The 19,345-nt window shown below is 40.4% G+C and overlaps 2 protein-coding genes across 4 annotated transcripts in view; one reads left to right on the top strand and one right to left on the bottom strand.

Moving 5' to 3' along the window:
- dis3l2 (DIS3 like 3'-5' exoribonuclease 2) overlaps positions 1 to 6,250 on the bottom strand; it is a 43,737-nt gene extending 37,487 nt beyond the window's left edge. The window contains exons 1-4 of one of the 3 annotated variants that reach the window (XM_036554707.1): positions 6,189 to 6,250; positions 4,361 to 5,070; positions 3,776 to 3,921; positions 3,375 to 3,428 (exon numbers count right to left, since the gene is read on the bottom strand). In XM_036554707.1, coding sequence (XP_036410600.1) covers positions 3,375 to 3,428; positions 3,776 to 3,921; positions 4,361 to 5,045 — 885 coding nt within the window. In that variant the 5' untranslated portion in view covers positions 5,046 to 5,070; positions 6,189 to 6,250. Of the gene's footprint in view, positions 1 to 3,374; positions 3,429 to 3,775; positions 3,922 to 4,360; positions 5,086 to 6,158 lie in introns of all 3 variants that reach the window. The other 2 variants (XM_036554708.1, XM_036554709.1) reach the window with 2 other exon arrangements.
- Positions 6,251 to 11,434: 5,184 nt separating this feature from the next.
- Positions 11,435 to 15,779, top strand: LOC118796124 (C-type natriuretic peptide 4-like). The gene is made up of 3 exons (XM_036554954.1): positions 11,435 to 11,630; positions 13,444 to 13,736; positions 15,551 to 15,779. The coding sequence occupies exons 1-2, from the start codon at positions 11,538 to 11,540 to the stop codon at positions 13,711 to 13,713; spliced, it is 363 nt and encodes a 120-aa protein (XP_036410847.1). The 5' UTR covers positions 11,435 to 11,537; the 3' UTR covers positions 13,714 to 13,736; positions 15,551 to 15,779.
- The last annotated feature ends 3,566 nt before the right edge of the window (positions 15,780 to 19,345 follow it).

Genomic DNA, 19,345 nt, shown 5'->3' with positions numbered 1-19,345 from the left:
ACCAAAACAGAAAGCTACAGACACCTGCACCTCCAACAGCAGACACTACTCTACAAAACACTGCACACATAGGCAACAAAAGAATCAGAGGGTGATGGTACACAGCCTCAGCAAGGGAACAGGAATCCCGGTGAGACATAAAAGGCTGGCTTTAAAATGTAAAGCAAATTCACATTTCTAATAAAAGGCTCATCCCTTCCTTCAAAATGCAAATGGAAAAATCTTGACATATGCTAAAATATGGAAAAGGATTAATACAGCATCTGCGTGTACCATCATGAAAAGTACAAGCTTAATGAGTGCTGTGAGGCAGAGAAAGACGATGCTCCTGATATGCTCATATTCTAAAAACCCAAGTGTAAAGGAAAATAAAATTCAATCAGCTCTAATTTAATTCCATGGTATTGCTACTTTTCACATTTCAACTCTGATGTTGAATGCAACTCACTTGCACTCATTGGCAGGGGGTTAACACCGAGCCCCTGTGGAGTGACCCAAATTCTATGTGAAGCTGATAAGGTTTATTATTCATAGATCTGAGATCTGACCACTAATGAATAAAAATCTTAAAAAGCAAGAGCCATTTAAGGTATGTCTCCATATTCGTGGTTATGGTCACCTGCATTGACTTTAAATGCATTTGAGTCAAATACACAACCCAGAAGAGTATTAATGATGGCCAGTAGTCTTGCACATCGAGTGGGTGATTAGCATAGCAATCGAAGTGGCACAAAAGCAAGTGCCAGTGACACCAAGCTCGTGACTCATCTGAATTACAAGAAAAAGGTTCAGAGACTGGAAACTGCAGGTGAGGAGGAGGTCTGTTACAAGAGTTTTCGTCTTAATTGCGCACACACAGCGGGTCTTACCAGAGTGCAAGGTTTGGGATGAAACATCTGAAGATGCCATCCTGTTGAAGAACACTGGTGGGGCAGTGTTCATTATTGCTGTGGCTGGTTTAACTACTTTTCCGTGGGTAGGGCTAGTCTCTGCATCTCTTGGGTGGTTTCAGACTTTGAATCACAGCCACCATTAAGCTCCAGATCCCAGAACAGCGGTTAACCTCCAGATGCTTCAGTCCTTCCTACTGTAAAATTGAGGCTGGGCAGGAAGCCGTCAGCACAAATCAACCGCTTCTCTGAGCAACGTGACATCTTCAGACTTTATTAGTGACATTAGTATAAGTACAATTAGTAAGCAAATTTGGATCACTGTGCTTCGCCATTAAAATAGCACATCTCAGGATTTTTTAATAGATAAGTCTAAAAAATTATTACAACAAACATCATGAAAATCATGAACATCTTGCTCAACTAGCCAAGGATGAGTTCTGGAGAGTATGGAGATCATTTCTACCCAACTGGCCATGGACGTTAAAGTTAATTTTATCTAACCAGACATCAGACATCCAAACAGGAATACACTTTTAAAAACATTTTAAGATTACCCTCAAATTAACGCAGCAAATGGATCCCTACCAAGTAACAATGAATACTGTTTGCAGTAGCAGAGTTAACTGCTCGCTCTATTTAGTGATGTTTATACATAACCTTTGACCAGACTGTAAAAAAGATTGTTTTGGAAGGCAAAAATATATTGAGCCTCAATAGTTTACAGTTGCTCCATGACAATGGTAATACACTGTTTTAGGTAGTTGTCCTTTGTGCCATCTTTTGTATGCCGACCCATAGTTACAGAACCACTGGTCTAGGAGGTAGTTAAAAGCTAATTTGTGAAGAGCGTACAAACAGGTTTTTAAGAAAAGACACAATGGTAAAGTAGCAAACATAGAGCCACCTGGATTTGAGGAATGGGGTCCATGTGACTGAGTGTGTGCACACCAGCTAGAGCAGTAGACTTAGATTAGCTCACGCTGACAGCCATTATAGGTGAGACGAGGAATGCCCGGAGCTGGGATCGAATGTGGTCTTCACCTATCTTCAGGAACTCTCAGTCGACAGGTCAGAGGAAAGGAGAATTTCCACCCTTTGAAGCTCCTGTATTACGAGCTATATCCTATCTGAGAAAGTGTATCAAATTCTATTCCAGCTCTAAATATCTGCTCGTCTAGCCTACTTTACTGAGCTATGAAAACAATATGTGCTTAAAACAAAGGCCTTAGATTACGAGAATTATGGAAACTCAGAATGCTTCTAGCCGAAACAGCTGCAGTCACACAAGTGCAAACCTTAGGAGGGCAACCTTGGAGCCCTGTTAACATGTCAGTAAAACAAAATAACTAAAAAAAATTCTAATGTATCGAGTTTTGAAACAAACCAATCGCTGTGTCTGTGGGTAACCACTGCAGCTTTACTTATTTTTCCCTTTTCCTGGACATAAACATCATTTTAGCGTCAGCTGTGCATATCGCTTCCCACAAAAACCTAAACCAAATAAAAGCATCGACTAGACCACAACCTTTTGAGAAGGAACCCTAGTCTACTCCACCTGTCAAGACAGCTTTTTCTAAACACGAGGCAGATGTTATAATCAGTGCTGTGTATTTCGAAGAACAGCAGAGCCTGACTTCAATTACACCACACATGCTCGGTGTGTTACTTGTCACACTTTTCGTTTGTCCGTAAATGGTTGAGGTCTGTGAGCTGTGGTCTCAGGTCAGTTTCCCGGCAGACATAACAAAGAGCAGGAATATTCGATTAGACAGAACCACAGGCCATTTTCGAAAGTCCCTCCAACTCTGACCCCCACTACTAAGAGTTTAGAATGATCAGCATTTACACCTAACATTACATTACATTCACCTAACAGCCTCTGGACAAGAAGTAAACTGATGGATATGTTCATTTATTAGCTGTCATGGTCATTAGCCCTATTCCTCTGTTTGTGCCCTTTTGCATTGTTTTCCAAGACAATTTACCCAAACTGGCCCTTGGTTGTCTATTACTGTCTATTATTCCCTCTGGAAAACACTCTGTGAAGCTGTTTGTGACAATTCACTTGTGAAAATGTGCTACAGCAAGTATATTTGATTGATTGATTTGTATTCATCAGTTCAGAAAAAAAAAACTTGCATAGATGGGTGGGTGTTTACCCTTCTTCAGGTTGATCTGGGGTAAAATAGCAGTGTTATCAATGATTCGAACCACACGCCAACTGGCTGCACGTGCTGTCTCCTAGCAACTGCACCACATTACTGCTTAAATGAGATCTCAGAGTTCCTTACTGCCCACTGCACCCCACTCACATTCAAAGCAAACAGAACAAAGCTCTTCACATTTTAAACCACTGCTGCACTATTGGGCTGATTTTGAATTGAAAGGGCCCATCTGAAAACATTCCTTCATCTGTTTGTAAGTTTATTTCCGTGTTGTGTCCATTATCTGCTGTAAAGTAAATGAAATAACAGCACTCACCGGAGCAGGAATGAAGGCCTCCTGGTACTTTTTAGGGTTAATTCTTAAAGGTCCCTGGAAAAAGAGGGAATATATCAGATAATTAATGACATTCTTACCATACACAAATAAATAAAATAAAAATGTATCACACATTTTAATTTCATTTTATATTTGTTAAGTATCAGACTCAGATCAACTACTTCTATCTGTACTGCCACACTGCAAATCGCTTTAACATTAGCGGAGTACCAAAAAATAAAATTAGTCTGGCAGCAATGCCCAATATAATGACAACTGCAGTTCACCTGTGTAGATGTGTATGTTACCTGAGCAAACACCCGAGGCGATACCGGCCTTAGTTCCCTTAGTTCCTTACAAAACTGATTATAACTGCACTTCCATTTGGAGCCTAGAATTACCTGAATGAGCTCTCCTCTCTTTAAGCCGGCAGACACATCCTGAGCAGTCATGTAAGCTTCGAACACAGGCTTCCTCTTCCCTCCCCTGGCTTTATTCCTGTTTTTACTAGTGTCATTGGGAGTTACACAGGCGCCGAAGGTTTCATCTGAAAATACAAAAGAAATATTCCACTTTGTTTCCACTCATTTTCCTTCACATAAACTACAGAACCTTATCTATTCAGTTTATTTAATTCCAGTATAACTTCTGAAGTCATATAATTGTCACTTTAAGAATAAGGTGTCCTTCAGTGAGTGTTCTGGAACAAAATGGCCGCCACACATCACTCAAGCACAATAAAATAGTCGTCCCAGCCCCACACAGGGAAATTTATTCAGCTGGACATACTGAGCAGCCACTAAGTCAATGCCCGTTACAAGGCAGATTTTAAAATTACCACATCCAACCAAGCCCTTTCCCTAAGTTTAATGTTTCTCACAGAGGAATTGAACCGCAGGGCAATGACATCATAGGAAGCATGGGAAGTACTTCGGGCTGTATGACAAACTGCCGTTGCCCCCCCCTTGCTCAGGACTGTGCTTCACCTTGAGTCTGTGGTACAGGGGTTCTCTTTGCTGCTCCACCATCAGCACAGCCTCCCTCGCCGCTTTTTGCTGCGTTTTTCTTCTTTGACTTTTTCTTCTCCTGCTCCTTTCCGGATGGCGGGCTGCTACCTTTGTGGGGCGAGGCCCCGTGACTCAAGTCCTTGCCCCCAGCATCACCATGGCGATGCTTCTTGTTCTGCTTGGAGTGGCCCTGCCGGAGAAGCCCCTCCTCTGCAGACTCCACGTCTCCGTCCTGGCTGGTGTTGGTGTCCCGCCTCTCGCCCCGCTGCCGCCGCCCGTCCGCCGCCAGCTTCGGCCACGGGGACTCAGCGGGGCCCCCGCGCTCGCCCACCTTCTCCAGGTACAGAGCCACGCAGCTCCCCGTCTCCCTGGCCTTGGCAGGGGATGCCGGGCGTTCGTAGGGGGCAGGGCTACCCGACTCCGCCTGGTGCCTCTTCTTCCAGTTTGAGTCCAGCTGCTCCAGGCAGGCCTCGGATCCGTTCTCCTCCGCCTGGAGCTGCAGCTGCTGCTGGACGAACTGGTCCCGGAAGGAGCGGAACCTGCTGCTGTGGTGCTGGCTGAGCAACCGGGCGTAGGCGTCCTTCTGGGGAGCACCGGAGACATTCTGTCCGCGCCTCGCGTCTCGGGACGGGTTGGACCCTTTGGCTTGGCGACGGGGCTCCATTACTCTTAGCTAGACTTCAGTGGCTCTGTGAAACAGAAAGCTGTGTACAGTGATACAACAGTCTATAAACTCCAAATATCAAAATCAAAACTTCTCATTTTTCTGACGGCAAACAACCACATCTGTAAGAGAGAACAAAATCTTCCTCTAAGGGGAAGTTCCCCTCATTTGGTATGAAGCCCCCAATAGTTTGTTCCATCAGTACTATCTATATGACCAGATCTGATTTGGCTTCAAGTTGGAGAACATACTCCCAATTTGTTCCTTAGGCCTTGTAATGTGTGTAAACCTTGTTACAACCCAAACCGTCGAAAACATTACATTAAAATCTTATTCGTACTGTCAGGCATCTCTGTTACCCAACAAATGAGATAATCGAACAGGCACCTCACTGCACTCGCTTTATTAACTGAAAGTCTAACGTTAATACGTAATACCCACTATACAATCTCTAGTGAGATTTATTTTTTACTCTTACTATTCTCCGACAGTTTTTAGTTTCGACAACAAAACATGGACATACGAATAAGTAAAACATATACAGCTGCCTACCTTACCTTAGCTAGCTAAGCTTTAGCAGTTTACAGTAAGATTAGCTAATTTACATAGTGGGTGTAAGGTCACAGTGCGGTACTGAAAGTTTAACCTGTTAGCTTCATAGATAGCGGTAGCGAACTAATTTTTTCACAGGCTAGGCGACCAATCGTAAATTGAAGGATGGAGTTCGCTAACAGCTGTATATGAAGCTACTGGTTGTCAACTATACTACTTAGTTAGCTGGACCAGCTCCTTAACCAACAACATTTAAGATAGCCAGTTCGATACACAATGTTAAACTATTGGTAGAATAATAGCTTACGTTCCTACCACCAGACGGCTAATTAAAACGAAAAAATATAGGTAAACGCCAACTAGCTTGCAAGCTACCTGGACTGTGTCTGCGACGCTAGCAAACGTTAGCTAGACTAGCTAATGTTTGCTATGTTCGAATAACAGTCTGTTACAACCGTTAGCAACACTCAAATCACATTGGCAAGATAGCTTTCCATTAGTATCAGGCGTGACAGCGAGTGTAGCTAACTACAGCCTACCAAGTTTTAATGCCTAACATACCACAAAACGTGCAATGCATTGCACAATTACCTTACAGCGCTTCTGTTTTGTAAAGTGAACTTCAGGACCGCTGACTCACGTTTTGTTTCCAGGAGAGAGTTCAACAGTGTGTAATGGACTCTGGGAAATGTAGTTGTGACGCTGCTATCGCGGCACACCTGATTGCTAAAGCTGAGATAGTTGAGCCACGATTCAGAAATTGTCACCATTAATTTGGCCTGTAACACAATTTCGTTGTTGTATTTAACATCTTAAGACCGGAGAGACGTAAATTCCCAGCTCAGGATAAGACTACCAGTCAGTTAACCTCTAACAAATCCGGTCTATGAAAATTACAGGAGAGCGAGTAAATGTTTTCTTATGTGTTTTTTTTTCTTCTTGGCACTAAAGCAAGATGATTCATTAAGTTAGTGAGCCTAGATTCGACATGGATGTGTGTTTTTTTTCTCTTGTTGTTATTTGTTTGTGTGTTGCATTCATTGTCGATCTAATCATCTCAACTTAATCAGAGCAGGTGTTTTGGATAATTGCGAGTTCTTGGTGAGGCAGATTTCCTGTGCATTTTCATCTCACCTGTTTAAAGATGTCTGAGGCGCACTCTATAGGTATATCAACAACATGTTCACTACAGTGTTACATGAATCATTTCACCTGAAAAGTCTAATGAACTGTGGGTCAACGTTGATGTTTCACAGGGGCTGTACATATGGAACTAAAGGAGATGCCATGAGATACTGTGCTATGTCTCAAACCAACATTTATTTGGTAATTACATTACATTCAAGCATATAATCTTCCACAAATAGGTTATTTATGTCACCATAAAATATGCTGCTGGATACCTCGTTACATGATTATATATTAGCAAAAATATTCCATTTCCACCCCCGTTTTACGCATATGCCACCCGAACCATTGAAACGTGTTTGTTCCGTGGTCTAAAATACAACCGAAAAAAATCTTTTAGCACAGCTGAGATCCAAACCAACCCTTTAAAAAGCATTGCAAAAATCCAATGGTTTGTGGATGCGAAGAACCACTATGTAATAAAACTAACAAGAATCTTAGCAGATAGGAAAACTGTAAAAATGGTGTGTCTTTCAGGTCAGGTGTTGCGCACCCTCCACTGTAATGGATGCAGACTGGTGCACTTGTACCGGTAGATTGTAAAGTTTAACGAGGAATGACATTAATTTGTCACATGCACCGTTAAAGTTATGGCTGAACTACAAAATGCAAACCACAGTGAAATCAAAAACAGAGTGATGCACTTCTGGTCCAGAAAAGAAATTAACATTTTTACTAGAATAGCTTTTGACTAAGAGCTCCATGTGCATTTTCCTCCAGTTCATAACGACATTAGGTTTGATTTTCCAACCAAAGCAACCGCTCAATAAAATTGTAAACTGTACACAGACAGGAGGACACAGATGGAATTCACAGCATATTTACAATAATATCCTCTTGGCCCTGTCATAATGTTCCTCCGTTTAATTATGTGTTGAAAAAAATGTCATACACAATCGTGTAATTTAGTCTATCTCTTTCAAAACGAGGCAAATCAATAATTTTGGCTTCCATTCCAAAACAATTTACAATGTTTGCAAACACCTTCATTCATACTGTATATTTTTTTACGTTTTATCATTGTCTCCTCTGCAGTGAAGAATTAGCACTTTATGGAGTGGCTTGGTAAAGTCGTAATAAAAGAGTTAATTCATTCAGCCTCTTGCAGACAAAGAGCACCCCACAAACTCCCATACAGTAGGCAACCTTATCTTTGTCACAATGCATTTATTTAAATATATGCTATATTTAGTACACATTTATTTAACTGTATTTCAATTATACATATATAATATGAAGTCTGTAGAAAATTATTCAGATGCATTCGAGCTGCCTTCTAGCTCCAGACCTAGCCAACACAGATATGCACATGTCATTTACTGGTATTTCCTAGTGTGGCTGACCCATCCTACCTGATTTGACATCTCTTCCTAGACCGTCACTAATGTCATGGTTTGCAAATGCTGAGTGCCACCACAAAGGAGACACGGCAGAGTGGCACTTAGTGATGTGCCAAAAAAAATAAGCTTCATTAAAAATGTTTTTATCGGACTGTAACAGACTTTCAGCCAGTTTTGCACCTGCCCCAAATACAGGGACACATGCTGCTTGTTGAAACCAAACCAATTAGACAGCTCCTCTTCCAGCAACATTCTGATGCTCACCAGTCAGATATATCTCATTCCACCACACCAAGGGAGAGAAACTCATTTTGCAAGTCATATTTGGCCTCAAAACTCTCTCCCTTCTCTTTTTGATAACATAGGGGCATATTAGGAACACAATTTAATATGTGAACTAAAACAAAAAAGGAAACTTTGGAGCGTGCAATCCCATATGCATGGCCTTAAAATATGTCCTGACAGAATCAGGAATGTGTGAAAATAGTGGTGGTGTGACTGAGGGGATGGTATCTTTAAAAAACCATGTCACAAGGTGTCTCACATAGGCAGAGTGTTGTCAATTAGACTGGATAGCTTATGAGAATTCATATTCTTACCCTTTTCTCCCAAGGGTTGCAGCACTGCAAAGAGATCTAGTAAACCTGTGGAATTCAGCCCTCCCTGAGCGGACTGGAATACCTCTTATTTGCGGTCTTTTTTGCAATACAGTATGCCCCTGTTCTCCTTTGCTTCTCAGTGAGCGTCAGCAGTGAAACTATCCTCAATATGACAGTGCAGGTATCTGACACGTGGATCATCAAACTAATAGCTATGTGCCTCATCTTCTTTTCAATTGCCAGGCAATTAACAACCCTGGCAGGAAGCTAATTGCAGACTGGCAGCACGCTGTTGAGGATCAGTGGTCTTTGGCTTTTGTTCGCCCATATGATATGAGCTGGAAATGTCAAGAGAGCTTTCATAATTCATAATTCATAATTGATTCTGCTCCAGTGATTAACAGCAGAGTCACTGGTGTCAATGACAAACTTCTGCTATTCTGTTTTTTCCCCCTCAAATATGTGGATCCTTGCACAATGTTCACTTGGAAAAGACTTGTTCTTCTGTTTGGAGGTTCACTATAGGACCTACATGTCTGCTGTGTTAGGAGATATGCTAACTCATTGAGGGAAATTTCTTCAGGTCAGACAGATCTCTCACTGGTGGGGGTCTTGTTGACTGCTGCACTAAGGAAAGAGTTAATTCCATTGCAGCTTCCAAGTCATTCCATGGACATATTTATGTGATTTTCAGTAAAATCTGGAACAATGACAGAGACAGACATGTAAGCAGGAGTACATTTTTTTAACATTAGACAAATCATACCTATGATAAAAAAAATCATGTCCTGTCTTATACCCCACCCAACTGGTACTGGACTTCAAGACAGCAAACACTGCCACTCTGCGTTGTAAATCATAAAGTTCTCCATGTTTGTTACTTGTTCTCAAATAGAATTGGCGAACATTTTGAAATAACTACGAGAATTATTATTGATCATACATCTCATTGCACGTTTTATATTATTTATTTTATTTTCCGGGTAATAACGATAAGCGTAATATGTACAGCATGAATGAAAAAGTGAAAGATTTCGGGAAAGCCATTGGACTCTGGGGATTTCCATTTCTGTTGATTTATTATTGCCAATTCGAATTTTAATAAAGTAGATTAAGTTATGAATACACACACACAGACACACACACACACTCAAATAGCCACCTTTTGACAGCATCTTTCAGTAAAACTAAGTAAAACATTAATGTAATATAGTCTCAGCAAAATGTTCGTATGATTTTTTTTTCTCCATACCTCCGTGCTGTGATGAGAGCAGATTGGAGAGCAAACGCGTCACCGTCAGATATAATCCACTGCCGCTTTAACATGTAGAATTAAAAATACCGGTTGCTTTAGACAGATATATAGAGTATTTTATTCTCCCTTTTGAGAAGTGGCTAGAATGCGCACAATGCAGCGGCGTCATCCGCAACAAATGCGCTCTTTTCTTACTTGGGCAAGATGCCATATGTTTTTAAAGCCTTTTAGAAAGCGTTATCCTTACCAATAACATGCTTTAAATAATTTAAATGGCTTGCGTGTTTCCACACACAGGCAATCCAACATGTTCAGTTGGATTCATAGTTTACTGAAGGGATTTAAACGTCAAAACAGGGTAATCCAGCACCCGAAATAGAGCTCTTGAACCATCCTGTCACCCTCATCATAACATGTCATTTACGTAAATCATTTCAAAGCTCTTGATGATTTTTTAAAATCACATCTGAATAACAGCCCACTGTTATTTATATTTACTGTATTCATCGATTGCAATGTATTTAACACCAGAGGCCCATTGCTTTATAACTTTAAATTTCTTCATAACAGCCTGCCGTAAAGATCTGAACTGACCTATTTTTTAATATACTAAATAATATACTGAATAAATACGTAACACTTTAATGAAATACAGATCTTTTTATCCGCGTCCGCGTTTCCTGTCGAGGTGCCACTAGCCTACCACCATTCCTGCCATTACTACTACTGACAGTAATTAAAACAACAATAATCATAATGCAAGTGCATATATTTGTTTGGCAGTGCGGCACGCATGGCGTCAGATGATCCTGTGCCTAAAAGTTCGCTAACATCTGCATTTGCATGGCACAGACATTACTCTAAAGTGCAAATGATGTTGTAAATGATGGTGAATGGTGGTACAATAAATTGCACAGATGGACAGTGTGCAGACCAATTGTCCGGTCTCTTGATTTGAAACGGAAGAGGCTGCATGCTTTAAATCAACAGGCAATTTGTCTTCTCAACCATTGTTTCACTTAAAACGGAACTTTTTCGGATCAGTACTGCACATTCCAGAGCATTACCCATTTAAATCTATTGGTTTTATTTCCTAAACTGTCAATATAATCTCTAAATAATATAATTTGAATCGTAAAATGGTCATTCCAACATATGATCACTCCAACAAGACAATCAGTCAACAGAATCAAAATCACATACGATTCATATGAAAAGACCATATGGTAAGTGTTAACCTGGCAAGAACATTATATTTGGGCAGTAAGTTTGATTTAATATCTGTGACAGATGTGACAGGTTATTCATAACACAGGTAGCAGAAAAAAAATACAGGCAGCGGTTAACGACGGAGGGGGACACCGTTGCGAAGGTGGCTAGCATGACATCATCACTGGTGATATTATAAAAAGCGCGTGTAGTGTATGCCAGGCAGTATAACTCTTGATAATCTTGGAGTAAGTGAACTTGAAGACAAGAACCAACGACTTGAGAACTGTCAGCGGTAGGAAGACTTAGCCTAACTTCACCCACAGTGGAAACAACTTCAGCATCCAGAATGAATGTCTCACAGCTGATGGTCTGTGGACTATTGATGACCTTGCTTTCATTCAGCATAGAGGCAAATCCTTTGATCCCGACAGAGCAAAAGGTGGGTTGAATTTACATGTCAGAAAATATATAGGGTAATATAGGCTATATATATAGGCTGCTAGCACTGTCGTGTACCTTTACTGACTTAATTCTTCTGCTTTTTATGTAAACTGGTACAATCCATTACAGGGTTTCAAGCTTTCATGTCTGACCGTTTCTAACGTTCACTGCCTATATGCTCCATTTGTCTTCTTAGTGTACCGCTCTAACATTAAGTTGTATGACAGTGAATTTTTAAGAAAAGCATTCGGAAATGATCGAACCAATAACGAAAATATAACTTCAGATAAAAGAGTGTGTGTGAAAGGCATGGCATTGAATATTCATAAAATAGGCGCCACTTGTATGACTGAAACATAGCGTTAGAATAATTAGAGACGTAACACGGTACTCATGAATATATAATTTATCCTGATGCGAACGTGTGATTTAAGAGTATTTTTCACGTTTAAATTTGAGAGAAAGTTGTGCTAGAGCATTGTTTTAATTACCCATCTTGGCACGTTATATTCTGCTGTCGTATCCGTTCTATTTGGCGCATCATTTTCCCATGACAACCTGGTACCCAGCCATGCGCTGATCGGCGTTAACACTCGGGAGGTGGGGCGACGTGTCAAGCAGCGTGAGAAATGTACGTTCCATTGGGGGGTTTCTGCGCTCCCGCTCTCCAAATAAGTTAGTATTCAATATTTTAAGAGATTGCGTTCGATGGACATTTTACTGAATTGATCTTAAAATCCTTTCCAGAGTGGCGAGAAACCGTTGGTGTGCGTAGCGCCAAGAGGAAGAACGCATCGCAAATACAGTACTTCTCTCCCCAGTGAGATTGTATTCCTGCAGTTATTTAACAATCGACCACCACGTCCCAGGTGTCCACGTGATAGTCGTCCAGTAAAATCGGAATCAGCTGTTAATGTTCATAATCGTTTGACGAGGAAGAAAAATTAAAAATAGATTACTGGCAATCACACCTGCTATTCCTTGAAACTCCGCTCCGTACTTGCACGTCTCCCACGTAATCAGTGCTGTATAATCGTTCGTCACATGGTTTATATGACTTGAGATTTAACTGATGAGGAAAGATGTAATTCTGAGCAGAAAACCCCCTCTGTATTGGTTGCAGTCCTGGGTAATATTCCAAACGTTTACGCAATCCATTCACGTTATGGGGCAGTAACAATTTACATTACGGGGCAATCATACTGAGATGGTTTCACAACCTGAAATCTTCATTAGATTATGATTCTAGAGTTAAGAGTTTGCTAACCCCATGAAGCTGCCAAAATAGCACTGAATTATTTCAAGTTAGTGTTGGAAACAAACTGTTTTACGCTTCCCATTGAGATGTACCGAGACGGTTCCAGGGGGATTATAACTGCATAAATAGAATATATTATCGATTTGAATTCTTACGATTCAAATCAATCAATTTACCAATTGTAGTATCGACTCAGATATAATATAGACCTAATGTCGCATCCAGTTACTGTGTTACTGTGTACTTTTACCTTAGAAGAAAAGTGTGCTTCCCGCTTAGCCTACTCGTTCATTGCGATTACCATTTATTACAAGTTGGTTGACACTTCAGTACATCGATTATTTTGTATTTTTTTATTTATATATTAATGACTGTGCTGCATGAAATTAGCTGTAGTTAGTACTATCTTACCATGGATTTGTATCGCAGCGTTGATAATCGAGGTGAATTGGTTTTACATAATGGTTCACACCCCTATTTTGGGTCTAGTTGGTGCGGAGTGAAGGAGGGCGCAGGCTGTAACCCCGCATGTCCTGTCGCTTCTGTGTTGCAGTCTCTTAGAAGCTTGCTCGGAGAGGAGCTCTCTGAATACCTGGCGTCCGGGGAACGCGAAAGGAGCTTGGAGAGCGCGAAGTCACGCCTGCTGAGGGAGCTGCGTCTGGGCATTCGCTCCAAGGCCATGTTGTCCCGCTTCATGAACGACCAGCCCGGCTCGCGGAAACAGAAGCCCGGTGTGAAGAAGGGAGCGGCCCCGCCCGCCCGGGGTGGCTGCTTCGGGCACAAGCTGGACAGAATAAGCACTCTAAGCGGGATGGGCTGTTAGGCGCACACTAGCACCGCATATCGGTAAGTATAACCATCCCCTTCTCCGAATGCAAGAGACGCTCTTTTGCCAATTGAGAGCAGCCAGGTTGCTGGGTCGCGGAGATGGTACTTGTGGTTGTTGCAGCTGAAAGCACAATTATTAGGATGTGATAGATTGTTAGGTTAAAGTAATGCAGGTGACGACCTCTCAAGTTACACCCTGAGAACAGGCTTATAGAGCCTGCCAATTGCCATGCCTGCAGAGAGGATGTATTGTTAATGCTCAGATGCATTATATCTCAACCTGATCTCTGCATGAGTGCTCTGGTACTGTAGCCTCGTTGGTCATTCATGGGTTAATTATGCAAAACAAACCGATTGAGATCATTAGGTCAGTAGACCACCATGTTCTGGATCAACCACAGGCAGTTTCACTTCTGCATGACTGTCTATGTCAGCTCTGAAGTGTCACTTGAAAGTTATTCTTCAGGTGTGACATGTAATTCACATGTTCCATGTGTGTTTTCGCTGCTAACCGGAGGACCAATGCAAAACTGACAGGGCTTTGTCAGTCCAGTGTGTGTTTCATACACATAACAGAATTTCCATCCTGATCCTCCCAAAAACCACCAATGGTAAAACTACTGAGTCCAGCCTAAAGCATGTTTGCTATAAAATGGTTTGCTACTGGGGAAACGTGCATCAGAACTCCTATGGAGGTTCAAATGGTGACTGGATAATAAACTGCATTCATGTGACTGCACTGTGATCTAAATCCAGATGCTCATGTTATATTTTTGTACTCCCTGGGGAGTGGTGTCCAAACACTGACCTGACCCTCTTTCAAACTGCAGTGATTGCAGAATCTGAAATTGGGTTGGAGGTGAATTCCTTAAAAGTCAAAGCAACCCACCCAGCAAGGTCAAGCTGAGTCCAAAATGGCTTTGACCAATCAGCATGTGAATCATTATTTTACATGGTTGTAGCATGGAGCTACAACCATTAGTGAGCATTGAGTTTACTATTTTACACCAGACACAAAATAATGAGGTGATCTTTTACTGATGGTGTGAAAACAGTAGGTGACACAATGAACTGGATGAGCCTTCCCTGGAAGTCACTCTTTTGCCAGTGTGGGAGAGGACGTCTTTTGCAAAGAAATGTTGTGTTGTGGAATCACAAACGTTTATTGCAAAGCATCACCAGGTGATGACATGTCACGTATGCACTCCAAGACTGAGTGCTGATTTCTGAGTTGGACCTTATAAATGGAGCAATAAAGCAATGCAATTGGGCATGTGATTTAGGCAATCAGGAAATGGCATTCATGTCTGCACGATAAGCATAAAATAAACCTAGGATGTTGTTACTCAATGCTCCTTTTTGGAATGACACTATGAGAAGTGCACATCATGGTGCTGTGTGGACTAACAAAGATGCCCTCCAGAGAGGTGAAAAGGTTTAAGGTTCAATTGCAATTGTCTCTTTGTCAGAGAAAGCCAGTAGGAACAGAAATTATGATGTTAATAACTGGCAAGTAAAAGGTTAAATATACATGCAGTACCTATGCATTCCCTCTTTTATTTTGTGATGTTGTGATGTTGATGTGACCAAAAATACATAGAATTTAAATATACACCAAAGCATTTTATTCTTAAGATGTAATCCCGGATGAAAGGAAGCAGCATTTCATTTCTTATAAAAGATTCTCTGTTGGAAACCTAAGAACGAAACTATTACTTGAAGCTGTTACCCAAAGTTCTTTGCACTAAGACAAAATCTGGACCGACGTAACAATTTCATCTCTACTGATGCAGTATGTATGATGCTCTGTGTTTTTTTGTCTTCTGTTCTAGAACATTTAGAGGATGATGGGATTGCTGTCACTGGTCTTCATCTGAGGAAGAGTACCATCTTTATTCAAGAAACCAATTTTCAGTAGGAGGAGCCACATCATCGCAGTTATGGAGGACCGAAATGTACATAAAAGAGAGCAGGCATTATGTGACAGACGACAGCAGTGTAGGGACTAGAATATTAAAGAGAACACATTACATCACATTACATGACAACAGCATTATTGCTATACATTCATGTCCTTCATTCCTGCATAAATGTGCTGTATTTATGTTAGAAAAAACTATTTATATGTTTATAAAGGATATATTTATAAATATGACTTCTATTTATGTAACATTTGGTAATGGACGCAAACTGCAGGTCAATCACATTTGTAACCTTTTCTTTTGTCTTAAATGGCTGTAATTGTTTGAAGAAAAGAAAAAACATTCCATGTGCACTTCAGCCTCTTCCAAGTTTGTTCAGACATCCGAGTAAAACTGGAATTTGACCTTGAAAGACAGATAACCTGGACAGAGACACAGGTTGGAATTCAATGTAACCACAAAAGGGGTTTGGCCTTTCAATTTCTTTCAATCTTGCAATTAAATTAGTGCCAAATTTATGCGACATGGGCTTGCTGCTTAGCTACACAACAAATGTTCAGCAATGGCTACACATAGTTAATTTCAGCAATCCTGAATTTGATTTATTACTCATCGGTTACCCAACGAGAAATGTATTCTTCAGTACGTTTCATTTTGTTATTCACCCTCAAGAGCAAACCGCTTTGCGTTTATATTGAATTCCACTCATTGTTACAGCGGAAGCCATAGACTCAGTAAGATGTGTGATAAATGTATGCTTATTCTTTTGCAATGCTGTGCAGTAGTTGAATGTTAATGCTTGTGAAATAATACAGTGGGAACTTATTTTCTGGGGGAATGCACTGAAATACTTATCCAAACTACAGGTACGCATAGCTGCTTGAAATACATTTTTAAAAAGGACAATACATACAAATATGTTACTTGAAAATGTACTTTACATTACTTCTTTCTGCCAATAACCTTCAGGGGCGTGGCCATCCCATTCCCCTCAAAACCAAAGTGTTATGGCATTAGGAAATCATATCTACAAAAGTATTATAACTAGCAACATTATGGTCAAAATTAAAGAGAAAGATTTTGGTCATATTGTACTGATGAGTGTCTCATTTGCTGTGGGAAGGTGCCATACATGAATGATTAAAATGAAAAGCCACAATGCAGTACTATTTAGTGTTTTCAATATATTTTATAAATACTCATAAGGGGTTCTGTTTGACCGACCACAGAAAGTCCATTCAGCTTCCAAGCTGTTATTGTAAATGTAAATGGGACTAAAAAAGGCTGCATCCTGATGAAAACCACAGCCCTCTGTTAAACTTACACGTGATATTTACTTGCTAGTAAGGTGGAGAAAATTCATTCAAATAATGAGATAAATCCATCTTTTCAAAGTGTATGTATTATCCACTGAAACATGGGTTTAGTGAAAAAGTATGACACCTTAGGTGCAGATGTTTTCCTTGAAGCCCTTACTGCAAACAACAATAATAATAATGAATTACATTTAGAGCAAGACCATTGGAACAATATTATGAGGTAAATCATTTTGAGCACAAGTATACAACACAAGTCATTTTCACAATATATTCCACAGTCAACAAATCAATTCCTCCATACATCCATGAACCAATCCATCACCTATCCATCAGTCAAATGATACTAATAACCAGCTAACAGTCACAGAGAGCCAACACAAATCAATTTCACAATATTCTCCATAGCCAACAAATCAATTCCTCCTTACATCCATGCACCAATCACTCAACCTATCCATCAATCAAGTGATATTAACATCAAGTTAACAGTCATGGAGACCCTCACAGACCAGCAATGCAATTTTATACCAAACTATGATGAAGTAGGAAAAGATATCAGTGGTATGAAGGAAACTGACATTGGTGTTACTGGAAACATCACACATGCACTAAGTTTGATCTGAGACAGATTGTGCACAACAATGTCTTATGTTTAATATGGTGATTTACCCTTTAGTAAGAGTTGCTATATCCTACCTAGCAGACAGACACAGTACAACAGGAAACTTGTCAGTCAATAGAGAATCACTCCATTTCAGTTTTGTGATGCTATGTCATAACGGTTCAGTCCTGGGGTGTTGCTTAAATATGATAGGATGACCTTTCTGCAACACAGTCCAATCACAACAGCTACATTTCCTTGTGTCTGTGCCTTCCCCCAACACTTGCCTTAAGATTGCTTATGATTGACAAAGAGAATGAATGAATCAGCAACACCCTTTCCAGATAGAAATGCCTTCACAAATGATGTCAGAGGGGCTGGCTAGATTCACTCTGGGGGAGTGAAAAGTGTTTTTTACCCACCCTTGGGTGAGTGATACAAAGCTAAGTCTAAGATCAGTGATGGCTCCTTTGAATCCAATCATCCATTTCTAACCCTGAAGGTAGCTTCCCTTTAATTTGCTTTCTGCTTAAAAACACACATCAGATCAAAAAGAATCTAATCAAAGACAATTATATATCATATATGTGTTAATCTATATAATACTTGTGTTTCAGACCTTAGCAACTCAACACCACAGTGACTCAGTACCCCCGTTTTGAATGGAAAGGCAATATTAGCCAAACCACATTACAAACAAACACAACTGAAAAGAACAGACATTGCATTATTTGCCTACATATTACAGTTTACATATCAGAAATTTATAAAGATGGACATATACTGTAGCAATTCAGGTAAAGCACCTTGCTCAATGGAGCTGAACCTGACATCTCTGATTACAAAGTCTTCTTACCATTACGCCAACCTGCGGTTTTGAACTCAAACCTTGGGTTTGGGGACAGTCCGATGACACCAAGTTTTCAGACTGTCAAAATACCCCAGAAAATGCATAGTGCATAAAACCCCTACTCCAAAATCGGCAGAACAAGATTGTAACGTTTCAACTACCAAACTGTCACGTTACGTGTTCGGAATTTTGTTTAGTTTGACACATTTTTCTTCACCAGAGCCATCCATGTTGACTTACGACTGTCGTTTAGCAAGCAATACTGCCCTCCCGTGGTTATATAATTTATTGCCCCTTCATGCCTCACAACTTCATGCGACTTGCACACGTGCCTGCAAAGGCAGAGCCGGTGCAGAAACCCCCCAAATGGGTTATGAGGCTAAGGTGTAAAAGAAAGCTACTGGGAAAACAAACTCTTTAATGCCAAACGATATTCATAGTGCTGCGGGATCAAGTTGACTATATCTCAGTAACTCAATGAGACAAAAAATATTAAACATTAAACTGACTAAATGCACTTTGTACTCTCACTTTGGACTTTCTCTGGGTAAGAGCGTCTGGTAAATGCTAAATGACAAAATGTAACGTGTATTGACCCGTATTGATTAAACGGTGTAGAGTACGAAATAATTCAACACACCACTTACTTATACCAGCACTGTATCGATCTAGTTGTACACTAATCTGTGACGTGGATCTTCAAAAAAGCCAATTAACCGCAGTTTGCAGTCCTTAGCAGTCATGTCTGCGTACGTTTCCACATCGTCTTCAAACTGAAATAATACTTAACGTTTTCAGAATCAACTTTTGCTTAGCTTAAACCTTATCTTGTTCACACAATGTTTTTTTTTAATTGACTTTGGTGACTTCGGTTTGTAAAACGTCACTATATTAACACTATTCACTACTGACATCAAAATCATCCTCAGTAAATA

Source organism: Megalops cyprinoides, chromosome 20, assembly GCF_013368585.1.
Source record: "Megalops cyprinoides isolate fMegCyp1 chromosome 20, fMegCyp1.pri, whole genome shotgun sequence".
NCBI classification, from domain to species: Eukaryota; Metazoa; Chordata; class Actinopteri; order Elopiformes; family Megalopidae; genus Megalops; species Megalops cyprinoides.
Note: the sequence above shows the minus strand (reverse complement) of the source record. Positions and strands in the feature narration are given on the sequence as shown.